Source organism: Tenrec ecaudatus, chromosome 10 (genome assembly GCF_050624435.1).
Source record: "Tenrec ecaudatus isolate mTenEca1 chromosome 10, mTenEca1.hap1, whole genome shotgun sequence".
NCBI classification, from domain to species: domain Eukaryota; kingdom Metazoa; phylum Chordata; class Mammalia; order Afrosoricida; family Tenrecidae; genus Tenrec; species Tenrec ecaudatus.
Window position 1 is genome coordinate 61,519,130 of NC_134539.1, and position 21,487 is coordinate 61,540,616.

Below are 21,487 nucleotides of genomic sequence, written 5' to 3' on the forward strand. Positions count from 1 at the left end.
CAAAGTACAACGGCATTTATCTTGACAACCTTGCTTTTTCTTTATCTTTTTTAAAGATGGAAAAAGCCAACGGAGACAAGACGAAAACATCTGAGACTAAAATGTCCAGGCACCTCGCAGAAGGCCAGAACTACCCGGCCTCCCAGCGACCCTTGCCCATAGTCATAAGTCACGTGACGCTCCACAGAGCTGCTCGGAAAGCCACTCAATATGGGGACCCCTTTCAGAATGAATTGCTCAGGCCTGTTTTTGAAAAATTAATGTTATGAAGTCGTCATTTATATACAGTAAAATGCATGCATCTAAGAGCGCAGTTCAGAGTTGGACCATGTGTAAATAAATCTGTGTAACCATCACCACAATTGAGAAACCCCAAAACATTCACTGGTGCCCCTTGGCAGCCGGTCTTTGCCCTCTCCATCCCAGCCCAAGGGTACCGCTGATCTGCTCTCATCCGCTTAGATTAGCTTTGTCTCATCCGGAGTTTTTAATTATGGAAGTCTTACCACAAGGGGGGGCTTCAAAAGTTTGTGGAAAGTTTTCATGGACCTTTAATTCTATTTTTTCCCATAAATTTTGTCAGGTTCCCTTGCATACACATGCTGGTGTCTAGCTTCTTTTGCTCAGGATCATGTATGCAAGATTCCTCCATGTTGCTCTGTGTGTCAGTCATGTGTTACAATAAAACACCTGGAATAAAAATAAGGAGTGTGTATAGCACCTGCTCATCCATCCACCATGGATGGACTGCTCCCAGTCATTGTTTACTATGAATACCACTGCTACTCACATTCCTGTACAAGACTCGATGACTGCGTATGTTTTCATTCTAAGGGTGGCATGGTTAGGGGGAGGCTATGCACACTCCCCTCAGCACTGGTAAGGGCTCAGTTGTTCAACATCCTCACCACCGCTCAGGGTAGCATCAGTCTCTGAACAGTTTTATGGTTGATTGAGGAAAAAATACCAACAGTAAGATCCATGATTTTTTGTGTCTATTTCTATAACTTTTGAAAAACGGTACAGATATGTAACCATCACTACCATCAATACAGAGAAAAGTTCTACCACCCCAATATTTCCTTTTGTCCCTTTACAATCAATCACTTCTCTTACCCACAGCTCTTGCCAGCCACTCAGCTGATTCTCTCTCTACAGTTCTGTCTATTCCAGAATGTTATATATATTAATCTTTTCATTTAGAATGTGGGAGAAAGATGAAGTGGAAACTTTGTACTACTGTAACGATTTAGTCTCAGAAACCCCCCAGGGCAGTTCTACCCTGTCCTGTGAGGTCATTATGAGTCAGCATTAACTCCATGGGAGTGAGTTTGGTTTGGTTCCCTTAATAAAATCTATTTGAGATTTATATGTATGGTTATTAGTTTCTTTTTAATAACTTTCATGTATGTCTACATATACTCCATCAGCTGAAGGCTATTTAAATTGTCTTACTTTTGGTGATTGCTACGAACATTCATAGGAATGTTTTTGTTGGGTACATGAGTTAATTAATTTTTTTCTCCTACCATACCTTATAGTAGAATTGCCAAGGCATCTAGGAGGTATATATTTAATTCTTATGAAAAACTCTTATTTTCTTTTAACCATACTTGAGGGCATAATGGTATCTCACTGTGGCATTAATTTAAATCCAAATACATAATGATGCTAAGTGTCTTATTTGGCCATTGAATATCTTCGTTTGTGAAGTGACTCTCTAAGTCTTTTTTATGTATTTTAATTAGGGTGTCTTATTATTGACTTTAATAGATACTGGATAAAAGTCTTTTTTTCAGATATGTCTTGAGAATAATCTTCACAGTCTGTAGCTTGCTTCTTCATTTCTTTAATGGTGTCTTTTGAAGAGAATACTTTTTAAAATGACCTTTTATGAGGTCTAATTTATCACTTTTCTTTTATAATACATGCTTTTTAATATCCTAAGGTGGTTTTTTAAAAACATAACCCAAGTTCAAAAATACTTTTCCCTATATTTTCTTCTAGTTGTTTTATAGTTTTACTTTTATGGCTAGGTCTATAATTAATTATGAGCAAATAATTGTATAATATTAATCTGATAGTAACACCAGAGGTTAAGTCAAGAATATTTTTTTCCTTCCAGATGGATAGTCAGTTGCTCCAGCAGCATTTGTTGAAAACAAAAACTATGCTTTTCTTATTGAATGACTTTGCCTATTTGCTGAAAGTCAATCCAGTGTTCGTTGAAAATCAATTTACTCTGTTCTGTTCTACTGATCTATACTTCCAACTATCCTGCCTTGACTACTATAATTCTGGTTACCATCATGCTGCTCGGGGCGGCTTATAAGCTCCTGAGTCATACGCTCTGCTGCAGACTCCCACACAACCTAGGTCCACGATGCTCAAGGGTTGGGGAGGTGTCGCAGCCCTGCAGAGGGCACAGCACCCCTCTCTTTCCCCAGACAAGCATTCCAATTCTTTCCGGTCTGGCTGGCTAGCCTCCTGCCCAGAGACCTCTATCTGGCTCTACCCCCAGCGCAGGGTCCTCCAAGGAGACCTTTGCCTGAGGCACTGGGCAAGCGTTGCAGCGCTTCAACTCCACTGCAAGCCTCCAGCCTGATGGCACCCAACCCTCTCTCCAGGGCTCAGGAAACCCACCACAGCTGACTCATTCTGCAGGACGGCAAGCCCACTGCCACTGGCTCTTGCCATCTCACAGCATCTTCAGTGTTCAAGGCCCTTCCTTCTGAGCTAAGCGGTTCTCAGTGCAGGAAGCCAAAGTTCTTGCACCAAAGCATGCCCTCTGCTTCACATTCTTGATGGTAGCAAGGTCTCTCTGAACCTTCAGGAGATTGGTCTTTATATAAGCCCATTTCTGGTCAATTCAAAGGCATGCCCCTCGCACCAGGACCACGACTCACCATTCTCTTTGATAGACCATAAGTAATTCAGTTTCCATAGTAAAGCGCCCAATCTCTTGCAAGACTGTGGACTAGTCAATCTTTTTGGGCGGGCTTTCAAGACCAAAGCTAGAATGGTCAGATAAAAGCAATTCACTACACCAAAAGGGATTACAAGACATCCCAGGTGATGTTGAATTTTATAACTTAAAGAAGTGTTTTCCATGTCTCTCTCTATTAAAGTTAGTATGTTTCCCTCTCTCTTCGTTGGAACTGAGTTATCAGATCAAACAAGGGCAGGTTCAGGGGATTAAGCTCCTTCTTTCTTAGGTGAATATCTACAAATATGATTTCACATTTTCCCCTGAGGATTTCTTTTTCTTATCCCTCCAATCCTCTTTTGATTAGTGTTTATATGAAAAACCTGTACACATCCCTTTACTTTTTACTTATCTGGGTCTTCATATTTAAAGTAAAAGTTTTATAAATCACATATGACTGAATTTTGCTTCTTAAACTAATAACCTCTTTTAATTGGAATAGTAAGAACACATATGCTTAATGTACTTATCAATGTCGTTGGATAAATCTACCATCTTGTTAACTTTTTATTTGCTTCGTCTTGGTTTGGTCCCTTTTCCTTTACCTCTATATAGGCTGCATTTCGACTACTGCCTACATATCTTGGCTTTATTCATTCTTGACGTAGTGTCTCCTCCAAGCTTTACAATTAACATTTTAATGTGCCAGTCTGTTTTTGAATCATATTATACAACCTCACACGTAAGAACCTTACAGCAGGAGACCTCTACTTCTCCATTTCCATGTTCTTTGTGTGGTTGTCACTTATTTTACTTCTACCTGTGTTGTAAACCACAGAATATATTGGTATTGCTTGTATTTTAAACATTCAATTACCTCTTAGAGAAGTTAAATGAAAAACAGGAGTCTTTTTGATTTGCCTACAGTTACTACTTACGGTATTCTTAATGATCTTTTTACCGGTATTTCCTTCTTGTATAATTTTTCTTCCATCTAAAGAACTTTCCAAAACATTTCTTGTAGGGTGGGCCTACTGGGGATGCTTTCTTTTCACTTTCACGTATGTGAAAAAAGTTTTCAGTTTGCCTTCATTTGTGAAGGCTATTTTCACTAGATATAGAATTATAGCCTGATAATTTTTTTCTTTCATTACTTAAAAGATGTCATTTCATTATCTTTTAGCCTGTCAGGTTCTAACAGGAAATCTTTCATTCTTCTCTCTCTTGCTCTGTCGTTTCCTCTAACTACTTGTACGAGTTTCTCTTTGTCACTGGATTTGCTCAATTATCACAGGGGCCTTTGAGCACCTGTCTTTGTGTCCATCATGCTGGAGGTTCACTGAGCTCCTTGGAGTATTGTTTTAATAAAATTTGGTAAAATAAAGTTTGGGCAAAAATGGGTTATTAATCCTTAAAATATGTTTTCTGTCTTCCCCTACTGTCTCCTTCTGGGACTCCATACACACAATATATAGCTATAATGTATGCCTGTTCTCTCGTACTATGCCACAAATCACTGTCCCCCCATCTTTCTTCGTTCTCTTCTTCAGTTTGGATAACTTTTATTGCTATATCTTCAAGTTCATTTACCTTTTCTTCTGCATGCCTAATCTATCCTTAATTCCAGCCAGTGAATTTTTCATTTCAGATCATTTTTCACCTCAAGATACTCCCTTTCATTCTTTCTACATCTCCTATTTTTCTCTCGCTGTAGTTTAGGATTTGCTTTAACCTCCCTGGCGGTAATCGCAAGTGTGGCTCGGGGCCAATGGTGACTGTCAGAAGCGGTAACCCGGAGCCACACTCGGGATTACACTGCAGAGAAGTCCCTTAACACAATGACTGACATAATTAGACCACCGCCAGGGAGGTTAACTCTGTCAGCATATCTGTAATCCTCACAGCAGGTGTTTTAAGGGGTTTGTCTACTATTTTCACCATTATCTGTCCATTTCCACTGACTGATTCTGGTGGGTATGGGTCACACTCTCTTGAGTCTTGACAAGTCTAGCACTTTCACGATATTTTGTTGGATGCCATGGATGCTGATGTTGAGATTTGAATTTTGTTGTCTTTTTAAAAAGAGGATATTGATAGTGGTTAAATCTATTCCGCAATGGGCTGATCCTATCAAGGCTTTGAAAAAAGTTTTACTTTTTATTGAAATTGAACATATATCCATACACACATATAGCTCATATATCATGAATAGTTCGGTAATTTCTTACCCATCTAACCAGCACTCAGATTTTTAAAAAGCACCATCAGCAAAAGTCACCCAACAAACTGTCAGTACCCCTGAAGCCCTCTAAGCATTCCAAGCCTATTTATTTATTTGTTTGTTTTTCATGCCTATTTATAAGCTTGATTAGGGCAGAGCTTAAAACAACAACAAAACAAAACTTCACTGTAGAGGTAATTTAGACGTATTGACAACAAGGCATGGGTGGCTCTTCCGGGGTCTCTGCTGATGGTGCGTGTTCAATGAGGCCTCTACTCTGGTCAGAAGTTGAAGGATTCCCAGGACTGTGTGAACTCTGGGAATTGTTCATTTTGTAGTTTTACACTACACATAGGTAAATTAGCCTTCAGGAGACTAATCAAGAGGATCGAATGCAAGTTCCTGGACCTCTTTTGCTGCTTCCTGTCTGGTACTTTGACACACAAATTTCAACCATTTTCCACCTAAACTCAGATCTCTGAACCCTCACCTCAGACTGTGCTCTGCCAGGGATCCCCTTCCTGTCACCAAGATTCAGAAAATTTTTCAGCATGAAAAACCAGAGTTTTAGGTCTCACCTCACTTGAGTCCATTCTCTCAGGAATCATACTCCTGTCCTTCCCACCGTCTAAATGTTTTTTGTTTTTATAAAACAGTTTATTTTGTAAACTTGTCCTACTTCTTCACTGCTAATAGTGAGGGGATAAATCCAATGCCATTTTTTCCATCACTATTATGACCACAGGAAGAATCTTTTAATAAAATTTCTACCATGGATACCATCTAATGCAAGATTTCAACCACCAAAGTAACCCAATCCATAGGTAAATCTATACAGACAATAAATAGTTTAGTGATTCCCTGGGGCATAGCTGGGGAGATTGGGGCGTGGGGGGAGGAGGGAGGAAGCTAATAGCAATGAGCACAAGAAGAAAATCCTCTAAAATTGATTGTGGTGATGATTGTACAACTCTTCAATCTTAAGGTGATTGAACTGTTGAACTGTATGATTTGTGAGTTATATGCCAACAACACTGTTTTTTTAAAAAAGAAAAACAAGCAAATAAAAACACATAGTTCATATGTCTCTTGCAATTGGCCATCCATCTATCCAGTGGCTGCCAGATCCTTAAGGGACAAAGGTGAATAAAACTTGATTAGGGAGGGAAGAGGAGGTAAGAGAAAAACCGAGGAGCTTGAACCAAGGGGCTCAAGTAGAAAGAAAATGCTTTGAAAATGATGATGGCAACACATGCACAAATGTGCTTGACACAATAGATGGATGGATTGTTGTAAGAGTTGTACGAGCCCCCAATAAAATGATTTATTTAAATAAAAAGAAAAGAAAAAAAAAACAGAACCAAGAGAAACAGAAAAAACCCTTGATTCCTGCCCTCAAAGAACTCACAGTTAAAGGGAAAGCCAGATGTGTGCCATAAAGCACAGTGATAAGCACAATGATCCAAGTAACACGAGGGGCTGTGAGACACAGAAAGGCACGGTCAAATAGACCTGAGAGAGGGGTCGGGCAGCTAACCATAATACTGGCAGTTCAAAGCCACGGATTGTTCTATGGGAGAAAGATGAGGCTGTCTGCTTGCCTTAAAGGTCTACAGTCTCACAAACTCTAAGTAGCAGTTCTGCTCTGCCTGTAGGGTCACTATAATCAATTTACTCCGTAGCTGTGGGTTTGGGGTTAGTAGTGCTCACAGGATCTATGCTTTTATGCATTACCGTATATACTCAAGTATAAGCCGACCCAAATATCAGCCGAGGCACCTAATTTTACCACAAAAACCGCATTAGAAATGTGCTGAAAAACTCAGCTTATACATGAGTATATACAGTGTGTGTGTGTGTGTGTGTGTGTGTGTAATATATATTAGCTTTTACAACAACATCCTATAGGCTGCTGGTCTCAAGGTCAGCAGTTTGAAACCACTAGCTGCTCCATGGGGAAAGATGGGACTTTCTGCTCCCATGAAGTGTTACAGTTTTGGAAACCCACAGGGGCAGTTCAATTCTGTCCTATGAGGTCACCATAAGTTGGAACCGACTTGAAGGTAGTGAGTGTATGCGACGACTACGTTCCAGAGTGTACGAGTATTTTGCCCAAGATGGCAGTTTGTAGGTGAAGCAGCTAGCACCCAAGCAACGGTCTGCTTGATCCCAAAGCCAACAAAAGGAATTTGCCTCTAATATCTAGGCAATATGAGTGATAGGAGGACTTTTTTTTTGGGGGGGGTTCTTTAGAAGGTTTTGCTTTTTGTTTTAAAGAAAAATAATGTTAATTGCCAGAGTGATTTTAAGAAAATGAGTTACATTTATACTTTACAAAGGGCCACTGTAAGGAAAAAGAGCTAAAGGGGAGAGCCTAGAGTTGGAAGACCTAGCTGAGAGGCTGCTGGCAATATTGCAGGACAGAGACAAGGGCTTCACCTGGGTACTGTTCAGGAGGGATGGAGAAGAGGATGTGAACTTGAGAAAGGAATGAGAGGGAATATAGGTCACAGGGAGTAAACAGGCAGCTTTGGAAAGAGGACGGTTGTCCTGCTGAGGGGCGGAGGTCCACGGTGGTCCTGTTGATCTGGCTAAAAGCAGGCTCTGTGCCAAGCGTAAAGTACACAGAGGTGACCGAAATATGATTCCTCCTCTAGAGATCTGATAGTTCATGAAGCCTTAAGAAATCAAACCCTACATAATTCTATTGAAACACAACCAGCATCGCAGGGCCCACATGCGCTCCCCACTCCTATCTTTGGGATCCCTAAGCCTCATGCTGGAAACCACTGCTGTGGAACATTCTCAACCCTGTGACAACACCAGCTTGCAAACAGGAGCCCCCTGCAGCACAGGTTGAGGACAGTCAGGGAGTGGAGGGATTAATTGCCTCCCAACCCTACCAGTAAGATGAAGGAGAATTTTTCTTAACAAATTCAGGTATCATTCATTGAACTGAGCTAACAGCAAGGTCGGTATGCAACGTTTTGGTTAAGTGCGCAGCTGCAATCTGCTTCTGTAAAGATTACAGCCTAAAATACCCTCATCCTTTGGGGGAATTCTACTCCACTCTGTCACCAGGCATCTATATGGGACACAGACTGAGTTGATGGCACCTAAAAACAACAACAACAACAGTCTCTCATTTATCCTCAAAACGATCCTGACCACAGGTCTGGTTACTCCTCTTTTGAACTGAGAAAGAAAATGACTTGTGAGAATTTACTCTGGTGCCCAGAGGCCACCTCAGTTCTCACTGAAAGAGCATCCAGATGTGCCCGTCCTCAGGAAGCCTCCACTGCCACCAACACTTTGTCACTCCTTCCTCTGGGCCCTGCTGTGCTAGGCGTCTGCCTCCTTTGTGGCCCCTGTTATTCCATACTGTCATGTTGGTGTCATTCACAGGTCGGATCCCCTCCTGGGATGTGCTCTCTGAAGGTGAGGATGGATCTGGTTCAACTCAGCTGCCCAGTGCCCAGCGGAGGGTTGGAACATGGCATGCCGACGGGACCAGCTGTTACTGGTTCTTCTCCTGATTTCTATCCTGTATCCTGAGCTGCCTGGGGCTCCCTGGCCCTTCCTTGTACTTGATGTGCCTCAGGTTCACCTCCCACACTCATGGTCTATACCGGAGACTTGGTTTGGTTGTTTAGCTGCTGTTGAATCGCCGTGACTTAAAGGAAGAGCTTTCCCACTGAAAGGGACAATTGTGGGCACCTCAGATCCCCTGAAACAAGGTAACAAGAAGTATAGACAGGAGGCCATAAGATCCCGAGTACTGTGCCTTGATATGCTTCGTGGCACACTCTCAGTGGTCTGTGACTTGGTCTCTCCTAGTTCTCTCGTTGCAGAGGCAGGCAGTGTGCAGAGAGGAACAGCCATCCACCCTGGGATTGCAAGCTCAGCCCTGTCTCTTCCTGGCCCTGTGATTTTAGCAGCTAGGCACACACTCTCCGCAAAAGGGAGCGAAAACCCACTCCATAGGGTTCTGCCTTCACGGAATGAGCTCCTGAACGTAGAAGGCCTTTGGAGAAGGCAACAGGTCTGGGTCCTCTACCTCTTTGTAGCTCTGGGGTTAAAGTGGGAGCTGCGGTGGGGGAAGGAGGCAGGGAATACCTTCCTCACCTTGGCATAAAGACTAAGTGAGAGGTGGTGTATGTATGGATTGTCATAAGAGTTGTATGAGTCCCTAATAAAATGTTTAAAAAGGGAAAAAAAAGAGTAAGTGAGAGGTCAGTGATAAGAGCTTAGCACAGTGCCCAGTACAGGGCGATGGAATGAATGAAGCTGTGGCCTGGCTACATTATCAATAGGAGCACATCTTTGTAGAACACAAGTGAGATCCCCAAAATGTCAGCCGCACTAAGCAGAGGGCTTTTAAACCACGTTGCAAGCTATTCTTAAAAAAAAAAAAAATCTCCCAGGGGCTCCCAGCAGGAATGGAGGGCCAGTGCCCATCAGGTAAAGCCAGCGCCATGCCAAGACACAGCTGCTGGACTAGACCCACAGGGCAGGAGCATGGTCTCTTGTCGGTGTACAAGTCAGACTAACATCACAGCTCTTCCAGCTGAAGAACCATGGAGACCAATGCAGAAATATCAAGACTCCACTTCCCTGTGGACGCCGACCCTGTGGCAGACAAGGACCGACTTCAAACAGCTGTTCCAGGAGCAGCTCTGAGCAGCACATGAGCCTGGCAGGTGTTGCCAGATGTTAAGAGTGGCGAGTGTGGCTGATGATGACTTTTTGTTACGCAGAGGCCACACTGTGTCTCCATCTGAGGTACAAGAGAGATGTGGGGCTCAAAGAGCTACATTCAAAGCGCTGGCAGCAGATAAGCTGCTAAGGAGGAAAATGGCTTTGTTTGATGAAGGTCCAGGAGAGCACTTCCAGTTCAGGTTGCCAGACGGCTCATACCGACACCCCTCCCTTCCCACCTCCCTGGCACCACACACAGGACGCTGTCCATCCTGGAGAGTGCAATATCTTGGACAGGGATGGCCAGACCCTCAAGCTCCCAGTAAACGAGGGGTCCGCTCTGACCCTGGGATCACAGGCTTTTAGACGCAAGTTCGACGACCATAACACAGCTCAAGAAGTCAAGCACTTCCGCACTTTCTACACAAACCAGGCTCCCAGATGGAACAGAGAGCTGACTGCCGATCTGAGGCACAGGAAAAGTGCAGCTCTCTCGCCTCCCCTCACCCACCAAAGTCATTCCCATGTCCATTGCGGGGGCTCACGGGGCTCAGACCATCACACGCCAGTTACCCACCACATCATTCGGGAGACTCTGGAGGTCATCGAAGGGGGTCTCCAGTGTGTTGGTGTCCACATTCAGGATCACAACGTCATCCAAGGCCATGTGTCTGACTCTCTGCAAGGTGGAGAAAAAACAATTCAGAAGGGAAAGTCCTGGAAGCATAGGAATATCCCCCAGCTTCCTCTCGTGGAAGGGGGACCAGGAAGAAAGGTGACAATTGACAAAGGCTTATCCCTAGGTGGCTCCAGTTAATAGCTCGCTTACCTCTTCTGTGAGTTCGTCTGGTCATCCCAAGTCCCCAGAGAGAAGACGGGCTCACAGAAGCTAGGGCACATGCCCCAGGATGGGAGTGACCGCTTCACACCCCAACTGGATTGATTCTTTCCCCTGGATTTTCTTTTTCCCTTTTAAAGCAGCAGCTGAAGCGTAAAGGTCTAAAGCCCCGGCCCCAAGAACCCAGCTCCATGAGCAGGGTCTCACGGCAGCAGCCTTCCATCTCCCCCTTTCAGATACCCAGAGCGACTTGCCTGTCTCGGGTCATCCCTTGCCAGCCCTGGGTGTAGAGTATGGTGTACAGCCTAGGGCTGTTTTCCTTGTTTTTTTTTTTTAAGTGTTAACTAGGCAGGACCTACTTATTCCATATGGCTCAATGTTCCACAGAAACCTACCTAATAATGGCTCAGAGCTTCTGATCACAAACCCTTACTCCATTGGCAGAGTTCAGTGGAAGAAGGGAAGCTCACACCCAGCAGGTATTCAGGCTTGCTGAGGAGAGGAGAGGATGAAGGGATGTGGAGACGGAAAAACAAGTGTCTCCTGACTGGGAGACAAGTGTCTCCAGACTATGTGGATCCTGAGGTTTGGAGTTTCAATATGATTTGCCCACTGCCAGACCCATTTATTTCCACTCTTCCATCTACCCATCCACCCCAGTCTCAGGCGACCCTCCTAGCGCACCATGAACTTTAGAACCCGTCTTTACTTTGTTCTGCTGAAGTAGAAATATGCTGTAATGTACTGTCCAAATGGGGCCACCTGTGAACGTGACATGGCATATGATACCAGGGCAACAGGGATCATATGCAGCATATTGCTGCCTTATACATAAGGGGCAATTTCATTTTCAGTTACCCTCAGAGATGCTGCATGTGTCTGCTGCACATGCGTGCACGGAAGATTCCCAGCCGGGGAAGTTAGGGCTGAAACATGCTAACCAGCATGCTTGCTGAGTGCCATCGGTCCAGAGAGGGGAAAGGAGAGGGCTTTTCTTAATTCACCTAAGAGCATCACAGAGGCTGCACGTCCTACAAACTAGACATACAGCTGGGCATCCTGGCAGGTGCTGAAGCTCAAGTTGGCTGAAAGCGGAGCACAATGACAAGGACCTGGCTTTGGGTGGGGGCTTTCCTGGAGCTTTACAAACTTCATTCACTCAACTCGTATCATAACCCTGCAAAGTGTACATTCTGGCTCTCATTTTATTTACCTGGAACAGCGAGGTGAAGTCAGGTGTGAGGTAACCCACGACTGGCCTCATCATCAGGCTTCCTGAAGGAAACTGACCAGCCCCTCATAACCCTGTCCTCTGTGCCCACTGTCCCCTTTGTGTTCCTGTCTCCTCCCATGGGCTGTCCTCAGCTCGGCTCACCTCTGCGCAATAACCAGCCTTGGGCAAAATGCCTGGTGTGTGGTAAGCTCACTAATCCTGAGGGGCATGCGCTCCCTCTCAAACCCCAGCCTCTAGAAGAGAACTTGGGCCCAAAGATAGACTTTGAGATTTCTCCCAGCTGAATGGAAGAGCCATGCTCCCAGGCAGCCAGAAGGCTGGAATCTTTCCATCCACTTAACATGACCAGAAGCCTCCAACTCCGGCTATTCACTTTTCCAGGCCACTGGGAGTGACTCCACAAATCTATCAATCAAAGTGTGGACTTTCCCTAAGTGCTTACTCCTGGGCTGAGAGCCCCAGAGGAAGGGCAAGACTGCCTACTCCTGCACCCATGCTCCCATCTCAAACCCAATGCTCACATGAACAGATTCATCATTTATAAGCTAACAGCAATCTGACAGAGAACGAAGAAATGTCTGGTAAGGGAAATGTCCCTTACACATGAGGATGGTGAGACTCTGCATCTGGATCATCAGGAGGTCCAGTCCCTGGAAAAGGACTTCATGTTGGTAAAGCAGAAGGTCAGCGAGAAATGAGGTGTGCTGATTCGGTGACGGCACGGAGGAGGGGTGGGTGTGAGGGTGGTGCGGGCAGGGAGGTGAACCTAACAGGAACAGCAGTGTGTTACAACACTTTTGCTCAACCAAGCTCAATCCTCAGGGACGGTCAAGACTCATAAAAGACAAGGGAACTGTCTAGGCTCTAACAGGTTAAATGCTATCAATCAGCATGCTAGCTGGACGTGAGAAAATTGGCAGCGACAGCCACCTTTTGCATGGCGGAGTGCACACAGCCCTTTCACACAGATCCTGTCGTCGCCTTGATGTAGCGGGAGGCGAGGTCTCACCATCCCCGTTTTGAGAAAGAGAAACAGGCTGAGATGGAGGAGACAGCCAGGATTATGTGGCTACAGGTGGACCTCATCAGCAGTAAAATGGAAATGCTGATGGTGCCTGCCTTTACCCCAGGCTACTCTTGGCGGCCAAGAGGCTTAGCGATAACACATACACGGCGCCCAACCACGGTAGCTATCATTATTACTGCTCCGATTTGAACTTTCATAACAGGCACAGCCACAGACCGCTGGAGAAGCTGCAGTGGCAATGGCTGGAGGACCAAAACCCTTCTAGCCCCCACTTGGTAGCTTCTGGGCTCTCACTTCAAAGGCTGTGGCACGGCCTCACTGGAGAAGGAGCCACGAGGGGCATGACAGCTCGGCCAAGAACTCTTGTCCTGGAGGACTGAGCTGGGGGCCCTGGCTGACCTTCCAAAGAGCTCCTGACAGAAGTGGGCGGGAGGCATCAGGGTGGGGGACCAGAATTGGGGTGGTTTCTATTCCCAGTGGGGCCGCTGCAGCACAGCCCAGACCTTGGGGGCCCTCTGCAGCGGGGCTGGAATAGGCTTTTGATTTCTTCCCACTACTGGCTGCAGGACTTGCTGGTTAAGCTGTGTGGAGTGTTTACTTTTCAAACACTGGCAACAAGCTGAAAAATAGAGGGGGGAGGGGGGGTTGCCGGGAGGGACAAAACAAAACCCCTGGCTCCTTTTTCTGATTTAGCAGGCCAGGGTCCCCTTAGTAACCACAACGTTCAAGCACCAGGCTCCAGGCAAGAGCTGGGCCGGCACAATTTCCTCTTCTAGCATAATACTGCCCTCCTGGTGGCAAGACTCTCCCAAAAGGGCTGGCACTGAGCCAAGGGCCTTCCTGAAGCTTAGTGTTCCCAAAGAAAGAATTACAAGCCGGCTTGGCCGGATGGGGCTCTATCCCTGACAGGCACAAGGAAACAGAGATGAAGAAACACCCACCAAACTCAGACCAGGGGTGTGCAGAGGGTGGGAGTTACTGATGGAGAAGGAAGCTGTACCTAAGCATCTTCTCAATGAAGCCTAACAATGCTGAGAGATACTGGTATCTTCAGCTACAGATGGGGAAACCGAAGCTCGGCAAAGTCCAAAAGTGCCCAAAGTCACTGCTTGTGAGTGGCAGCAGAGCTGACTTCTGTATCTAGTTTGGACTCTAGAGCCTTTTTCTGAAGAACCAATCCCAGCTGCCATCAAGCTGACTCTGAGTAATGGGCCCTCCCTACAGGCACCAGCGTTGAAGCGGATTCCGTTAGATTCGGTGTCCAATGGCAGGCTCTGCAGAAGTCGGTTGCCAGGCTTTTCTTCTGAGGCACTTGTAGGTATACCAGAACCTCTGATCGTTTTGTTAGCGCCGAGTGTGTTAACCATTTGTACCACGCCGGGACTCCTTTCTGAGCTTACCCTGAAAGCCAAGTACACAGAACAAGTGCCCAGGTACAGCGTGCAGTTGCACAGTCCCAGGGCCTGCTTTTCCTGGCACAAAACCACACTTTCACTTTGTATCACAAAAAATTCTAGGTACACACTATATATAATTCTTTTTTCTTTTTTAAAGATTATTTTACTGGGGGCTCTTACAGCTCTTATAACAATCCATATATCAGTTGTATCAAGCATATTTGCACATATGTTGCCATCATTATTTTCTAAACATTTACTTTCTATTTCAGCCCTTGGGATCAGCTCCTCTTTTTCCCCCACCCTCATGATAAATTATAAATTATAATTTTCATTTCTTACACCAACCACTGTCTCCCCTTTCTCACGGTTTCTGTTGTTCATCTCAGAATTTTGGCGGGGGGGGGGGCGGTGTATGGTTATATGTCAATTATTTCCCTCAGCCCCCCCCATATCACTACTCCCAATTCTATTCCTGAGGGGTTTATCTGACCTGGATTCCATGTGTCCTGAGCTCTTATTGAACCTGTGTACATGCTTTGGTCTAGTTTTCAGTGAAAGGCAGGACTGGGGTCACGATAGTGGGGAGGGAGGAAGCCTCAAGGAACCGGAGGAATATTGTGTTTCATTGGTGCTATATTGCACCCTGGTTGACCCTTCCCTTCCTTATGAACCTTCTGTGGGGGGGATGTTCCATTGACTACAGATAGGTTTTGGGTCTCTGCTCCAACCCCACTTATTCTCAACAATATGTTTTGTTTGTTTGGGGTCTTCTGATGCCTGCTGGTGTGCTTCTTCCATGTGAGTTGTTGCTTCTCTGCGATACAGCCGCTAGTTTAAGTTCAAGCTTTTAAGACCTCAGATGTTGTATCTTTTGATAGCTGGGCACCATCAGCTTTTTTGCACATTTGCTTATACACCCATTTTGTCTTCAGCGATCATGCTGGGAGGGTGAGCATCACGGAATTCGAGGTTGTTAAAACAAAGTGCTCTTGCATTGAGACAGGGCTTGAGTCCAAAGTCCATCCACTACCCTAATGTATTGCCATATAAATATATGTACATATGCCAATAGCTCTATTTTTATGAATTAATGTATTTACATATGTACACACCTATGTTTATACCTCCATCCATAGCATTGCTTCCTAGATCTTTCCTCTGGTTCTTTTTTCCTTCCTCCTGCCCCACCATCACACTTATCTTTCTTCTGCCTCTTAGTAATTCCTCTCAGTGAGATTGCTGTTGCTCCAGTACCACCAGGATCTCTACATCCTCCTCATTGTTGACTTTAATTCTCTAGTTGTTCCCCTACATTTGGCATTGTTTGCTCACCGCTCCCTTCCCCTGCCTCCCCTGCGTAACCCCTCCGAAATCTGTCTGGAACCATCAGTCCCATTGTTTTCTCCTCGAGCTTGCTTCCCATGCCTATCTTATATAGGCAGGCAAACCAACAATAATGGAGACAAGCAATTGAATAAAAAGAGAAAATAAAATGAAATAACTAGCAAAACCCAAAAAGCATATATCATTTCAGGTCTGTCTGCTTAACTTTATGACTATCTCCCCACTGGTCCTAAGGGTTCTGGGAACTGGCCCTCCTAGCCTGACATCTATTTTGGGGGGCTCCTCAGGGGCCTTGTGGCTTGGCTTTGCGCTCGTTGCTCTTCTGTTATGTTCCCTTCTTGGTTCACCCCGCTGTAGGGGGTTCCGACTGGACTAACTCCGACTGTGTGTCCCTAGTATTGTCCTCTATCACGGTATGCTCCAGCAAGGAGATGTTGTGCTGTATAATTCTGAATCTAAATCTTAATGTTACTTTCTGCTTCCCCCCACCCCCGCCCCCAGCAGGGATATAATATAGGCAATGCTCCACTGCATTAAAAGCTTTGTAAACATAATTTTAATCACAAAAAAGGTTCCACTTCAGAGAAACAAAGGTAAACAAGTCCCCTTTTGTTGATTGTTAGGTTCCAGTTAAAAAAATCAGTCTATAATGTTCTACATCCTACTTTGGTGAGCAGCATCTGGAGTGGGTCTTGAAACCAAAGGACCTAGATGGTGCCCAGCTACCTCTGCCATTTGCTCTGTAAAGGGTCACATTAGAGTGAGTGAAAAATATACCACAGAACTCAGACATAAAAAAAAACAGGCTTCCTGGTCAGGTGAGAGTGGAACCCCCAAGAATCTGGCCCTTATCACCCTCCAGGCATAGAAATGAACTCACCCTGTTATTAGAATAAGTAACCATTGAAGGTCAAAAGGACAGTGTTTTAGGTCAGAGAGATAAGAAAGAAGGAGAAATGGAACACAAGAACACTGGGAGGAAGTGCGATAAGCAATGGTACATTGAGGTGGATTGAAATGGATGAGTTGAAGCAAAATGTGGATAAATGTAAAACTCATGATCTTATCTTCACCTAAATCACAATACAAAGGTTTAATATATACATACATATATAACCTATATATATATATATAATTTTATTAGGGGGGCTCTTACAAATCTTATAACAATCCACCATTCAATGGTATATTAAACACATTTGTACATATGTTACCATCGACATTTCCAAAATTATATAGATATATATAAAGCTTCAAAAAGGCTATCTAAGATATAACTATTGGCTTCTTACCACCTTGAGCAGAGGTGAAAGAAATCAAAGGCTCAAGGAAGAAATTAGTCCACAGCCTCTCTAGCTTAAGATCAGATGAACTGGCTACTACTACTAAACCTGCTGACCAAGGATACAAAGGAGTCCCAGTTAGGAGGAGAATGCTTATCAAAACTCAAATTCATTAAATAAGTCAGATTTGCTGGACTGCTGGGAGACCCACAATAACCTTCTAACCTAGAGCTAAGACATGCTGATGTCATAGTTAGCCAACGAGCAGACTGGCCTGGAGAAAAAGAACCCATAGCACCTGTGAGGAATGCACTGCTTTAAATCATCAACTGTACAAGCATGACCAGTCAACACTTACACAGAAGCAAAGATGAGACGGCAAGGAGGGGCAGGGAAATGGGATGGAGGAAAAAGAGCAGGCAGGGTGGAAATGGGGAGAGGGCTGAGGCATTGTGGGGATGAGAACCAATCTCACAGAACAACGTGTGCATGAACTGTTACGTAGGAAATCTAATTTATAGGGCAAACTTACACACACACACACACATTCCCCCCAAATTATTATTATAGGCATGTTGCTTTGTACTTTAGGATGGATTCCTAGAAGTGGAATTTAGTTTCCACTTCTTAAAAAAAGTATCCCTCTCAAATTCAACTTTGAGAGAGATATCTTTACTTCCAATTATTTTAAAGTCATTTTATCCACAGCTTGTGTTTCCTACTCGAAGTGAAGAAAAATCAGCAAAGACACGAGCAGATGTCAAAATAGTCCTCCAAAAACCCTACCCAATTAAAACACTCACTAGTACCGAAGCACACCGAGACAGCTCTCCGGTAGCTTGTCCCACCAACACATTCACTCTCTTTTTAGTTACAACATATGCCAAAGCTCCTGCCAGCTGCAAACCCTCCCCCCACCAGACTCTATAGGCTTTTCTCAGAATGAAGTGGGGGGTGGTGGTGGTGGTGGACTGACATGCACACCGGCTTTCCAAATGGCATTTTTTGCACAGAGAAACACACAAAATGGCATCTTCCCATAAATATTGTTCATCAAAAATGCCTTAAATTTTTTTTGCCTGACCCTTGCCTTCCAGGTAGTGAAGGGAATCCGTGTGGGAGATGATGGCGGGCAGCAGAGATGGGGTTGTTATGGGATGCTGTAGCATCGGCTCCCAGTATAAGTGAAAACTTGGCCCAGTCCTGCGACACTCTCACAATCATCATTTTCCTTTCGCCGGGGAATGGTCTCTCCTTATAACATGTCCAAATTAAGCTAGACAAAATCTCTCCATCCTTGCTTCTAAGGAACATTCTGGCTGTACTTTTTCCAAGACAGATTTGTTCCTTCTTTTGACAGTCCATGGTATATAGTCACTGTTCCTCACCAACACCGAAATTCAAATGCGGAGAGCAGGTAAGCTGAGTCTAAATAGATGCTTCACCTTCAGCTGGCCCCACACCAGGTGAAGTGCCTGAGGCATTTGAATCTCATAAATCTTCCATTTCTTCTTCTGTAAAATGGGGATCATAACATTGCCCTACCTTATCGAGTTGTGAGGCTCAGGTGAGCTGATATATGTACAAGCTTTAGTCTGATTTTGAGAGCATCAAATCATAGACATTCAACAAAGATGGCTCTCTTGTCTGCCAGTACCTCCCCATCCCCCCCAATGATTCCACCTAGAACTAGTCAACGCCCAGCTAACCTCACAGCCGAAAGCTGAGACAGCAGGAAGTTTTCCATTTCCTGTGATCCTCTGTGGTGGTTTAGTCACTCAACCAGAGTACCATGTCAATCTATAGTTACTTAGACAGGTCTCACTCTCCTTTCCCCAGGCTGTGAATCTCTTGAGCCCAGAAGTCAGATCTCTGTCCTTTCAGCTCCTACTCCAATATGAGGTAGGTGCTAGGAAGGAAGGAAGGAAGGAAGGAAGGAAGGAAGGAAGGAAGGAAGGAAGGAAGGAAGGAAGGAAGGAAGAAAGGAAGGAAGGAAGGAAGGAGGGAAAGAGGGAAGGAGGGAGGGGGAGGCAGCAGAGGCCAGAGATGAAAAGTACAGATCTGGAGCCCAGCCTTTCCCATTTCCATCACTCATCAGCCATGCAAGCTTGGGAAAGTATCTTGCTCTCTCTGCGCCTCCGCTCCCTTCATCAACTGAGGGTCACACACACACACACACACACACACACACACACACACCCATCCCACAAGATTGCTGTAAGGGTGAAGTGCTTTAATTTTAAAAGTATTTATAGTAGTGCATGGCCCATGAAAAGTACAATGCATAAGTGTTTTTAAATAGAAATATTTTGAAAGGGATGGAAATATTCTCTATCTTACTTGTGGCTGTGGATTCATGAGTGCATAAAACTGGCAAAATTCATTGAATTATACATTTTCAATGGGTCATTTATTGTACTTAAATTTCACCTCAGTGAAGTTGATAAACATATTAATGATCTGTCCAGGACACAGAACGAGAGTATAGCGGACCACAAACGCAGCAATGATTCATGAGAGATGGTAAAATGATTGGCAGATGACAAAGTCTTCTCTCTTAGGGCCTTCACCCCAGGGGTCTTTGACTCCTTGTCACTTTGACCGCTTTCCCTTCTTCTTCCTTTCTGCCTAGCCTGGCATTTTCCTGCCCAACTGCATTTTTGAGTCGGTGTTATGCTAGGCAAACATAAAATGCATCCCCCCTAGAATTCAGATATACTCCCTTATGCAGATGGGGCCACCTGAGAATTCCTCTACTTTGGGGGGTATGCCCACTAGCCAAGGGGGTTTTGTTGAGCTTTACTTTCTAAAGTTGACAACACTGTTGCAGCCACAACAGCCCCCACTGCCAACCTTGCTCAGGTGGAGGCAATTCTGTCTGTCCAGGGAAGGGATGGAGCTGCCTGGAGCCAGAGGAGGGACTCAGAATCAGGCCAAAGAGTGAAGAGCAAGAGTTCTGGCTGGGCCTGCATGAGGAAATCACGGGTTTGTCTGGAGGAAAGAACAGCCAACAGACAGTGCCGGTGACTGCCGGGGTTCAGTGCCGAGTAACGGAGGCAGCATTCAGTGACTATTCTGTTGTCCTTACACTGGGAACATCATCAGGACCGGGGCGTGTCTTGTTGGTTCTGCACCACAGGGCCCAGCACTGTGCCTGATGCAGATGACACTAGCTGGAGTAGGAATGCGACGTTAGCTAGCGGCTGAACCCGGTCTAGAGGAGGCCGGCCTGGCAGCAGATGTCAGTGTAAGCCCACGTGGTCAGATCCAAGCCTGTGTGAGCATGTGCTCTGGGATGAACAATGATGATGAAAATGGTAACAATCATGTAAAATTATCCGGATTAATTAGTTTAGGTTAGTTCACAGTTGAGGCGGAAATAAGACAGCAGGTAAGACAGTGGCTAAGAGCAGGAGCTTGGGAGCAAGACTGTCAGATTCAAGCCCTGCATCTGCCACTGTGGTAACCTGGGCACAAGTTCTTTTCCTTTGGTGTCTCGTTGTTCTCGTCTATACAGCAGCCAGTGCAGTAGCTGACGTGTAGCAAGGGAGGTCACATGTGGAGCTGCTGAAAGTGAGTTTCTGTTCTCGCAACCTGAAAGTTATGTCCGCAAACTGGATGAGCATTCTAAGGCAGGACGGATTTAAACAAGGTTTGTACCAAAGGTAGAAACTAATAAGGTTGTCCGATCATGCTTTTCAGCCTGTTGTTGCAGTTACTGTGTCAGTCTGTCTTGTTAGTGGGCACAAACACAGCCACACCGTGAGGGCGGTGCAAGACTGGGCGATGTTCCGTTCTGTGGTACATGGGTCGCTATGAGTCCGAACTGACTCGATGGCACCACCGCCAACAACATTGGGACTTTGTGCAACTAACATTTGAATGCCCTCCAGCCCACTCTTCTTTTCTTGGCAATGTCTCAGGGATAGGAACAGTCTCTGAGGCCACGCCGCTGGAGCCCGCGTCAACTTTGCCGGCTACACCTGTGTCACCATGGAAAAACTCGCTAAACTCCTCGTGGCTCAGTGTCCTCCTCTGTACAGAGAGATAAGTGGCCCTGACACTGAAGAGAGCCGTTACTCTTGGGTCAGAGAGAGGCTGAGGCTGGAAGGAAGAGGGTCCTCTGGGGGCGGTGACACTCTGGCTCGATGTGGGTGGGGGTCACATGCTGTATCCATGGATTGTACCACTCATCAGCTATACAGTGAGGAAGGAGGCACTTTTCCCGATGAAATTCATACTTCAACGAACAACTTACAAAAAGGCAAATGATGCTGCCTTCATCAGACTGCTATGGCAGGTGAATAGGTTACTGTGGGCATCCTAACGTGCTTAGGGTAGTGTCTGACTCATACCAAGCATGGGTATGAACCATTATTACTACAGAAACAAAGTTAATACAGTACCATGTATATGAATCAAAAGGATTCAATCTAGAAAACTGCTCACAGTAGCAAAGGGAACTATGTTGGCAGTGGGAGACTCCCCAAGACACATACAGACTGCTTCCTCAGTC

The 21,487-nt window shown here is 45.2% G+C and overlaps 1 protein-coding gene across 13 annotated transcripts in view; it reads right to left on the reverse strand.

Annotated features, from left to right (window-relative positions):
- DENND1A (DENN domain containing 1A) overlaps positions 1-21,487 on the reverse strand; it is a 598,491-nt gene that overhangs the window by 187,701 nt on the left and 389,303 nt on the right. For all 13 annotated transcript variants that reach the window (XM_075560476.1, XM_075560471.1, XM_075560469.1 and 10 more), the window contains one exon: positions 10,423-10,524. In XM_075560476.1, coding sequence (XP_075416591.1) covers positions 10,423-10,524 — 102 coding nt within the window. The remainder of the gene's footprint in view (positions 1-10,422; positions 10,525-21,487) is intronic.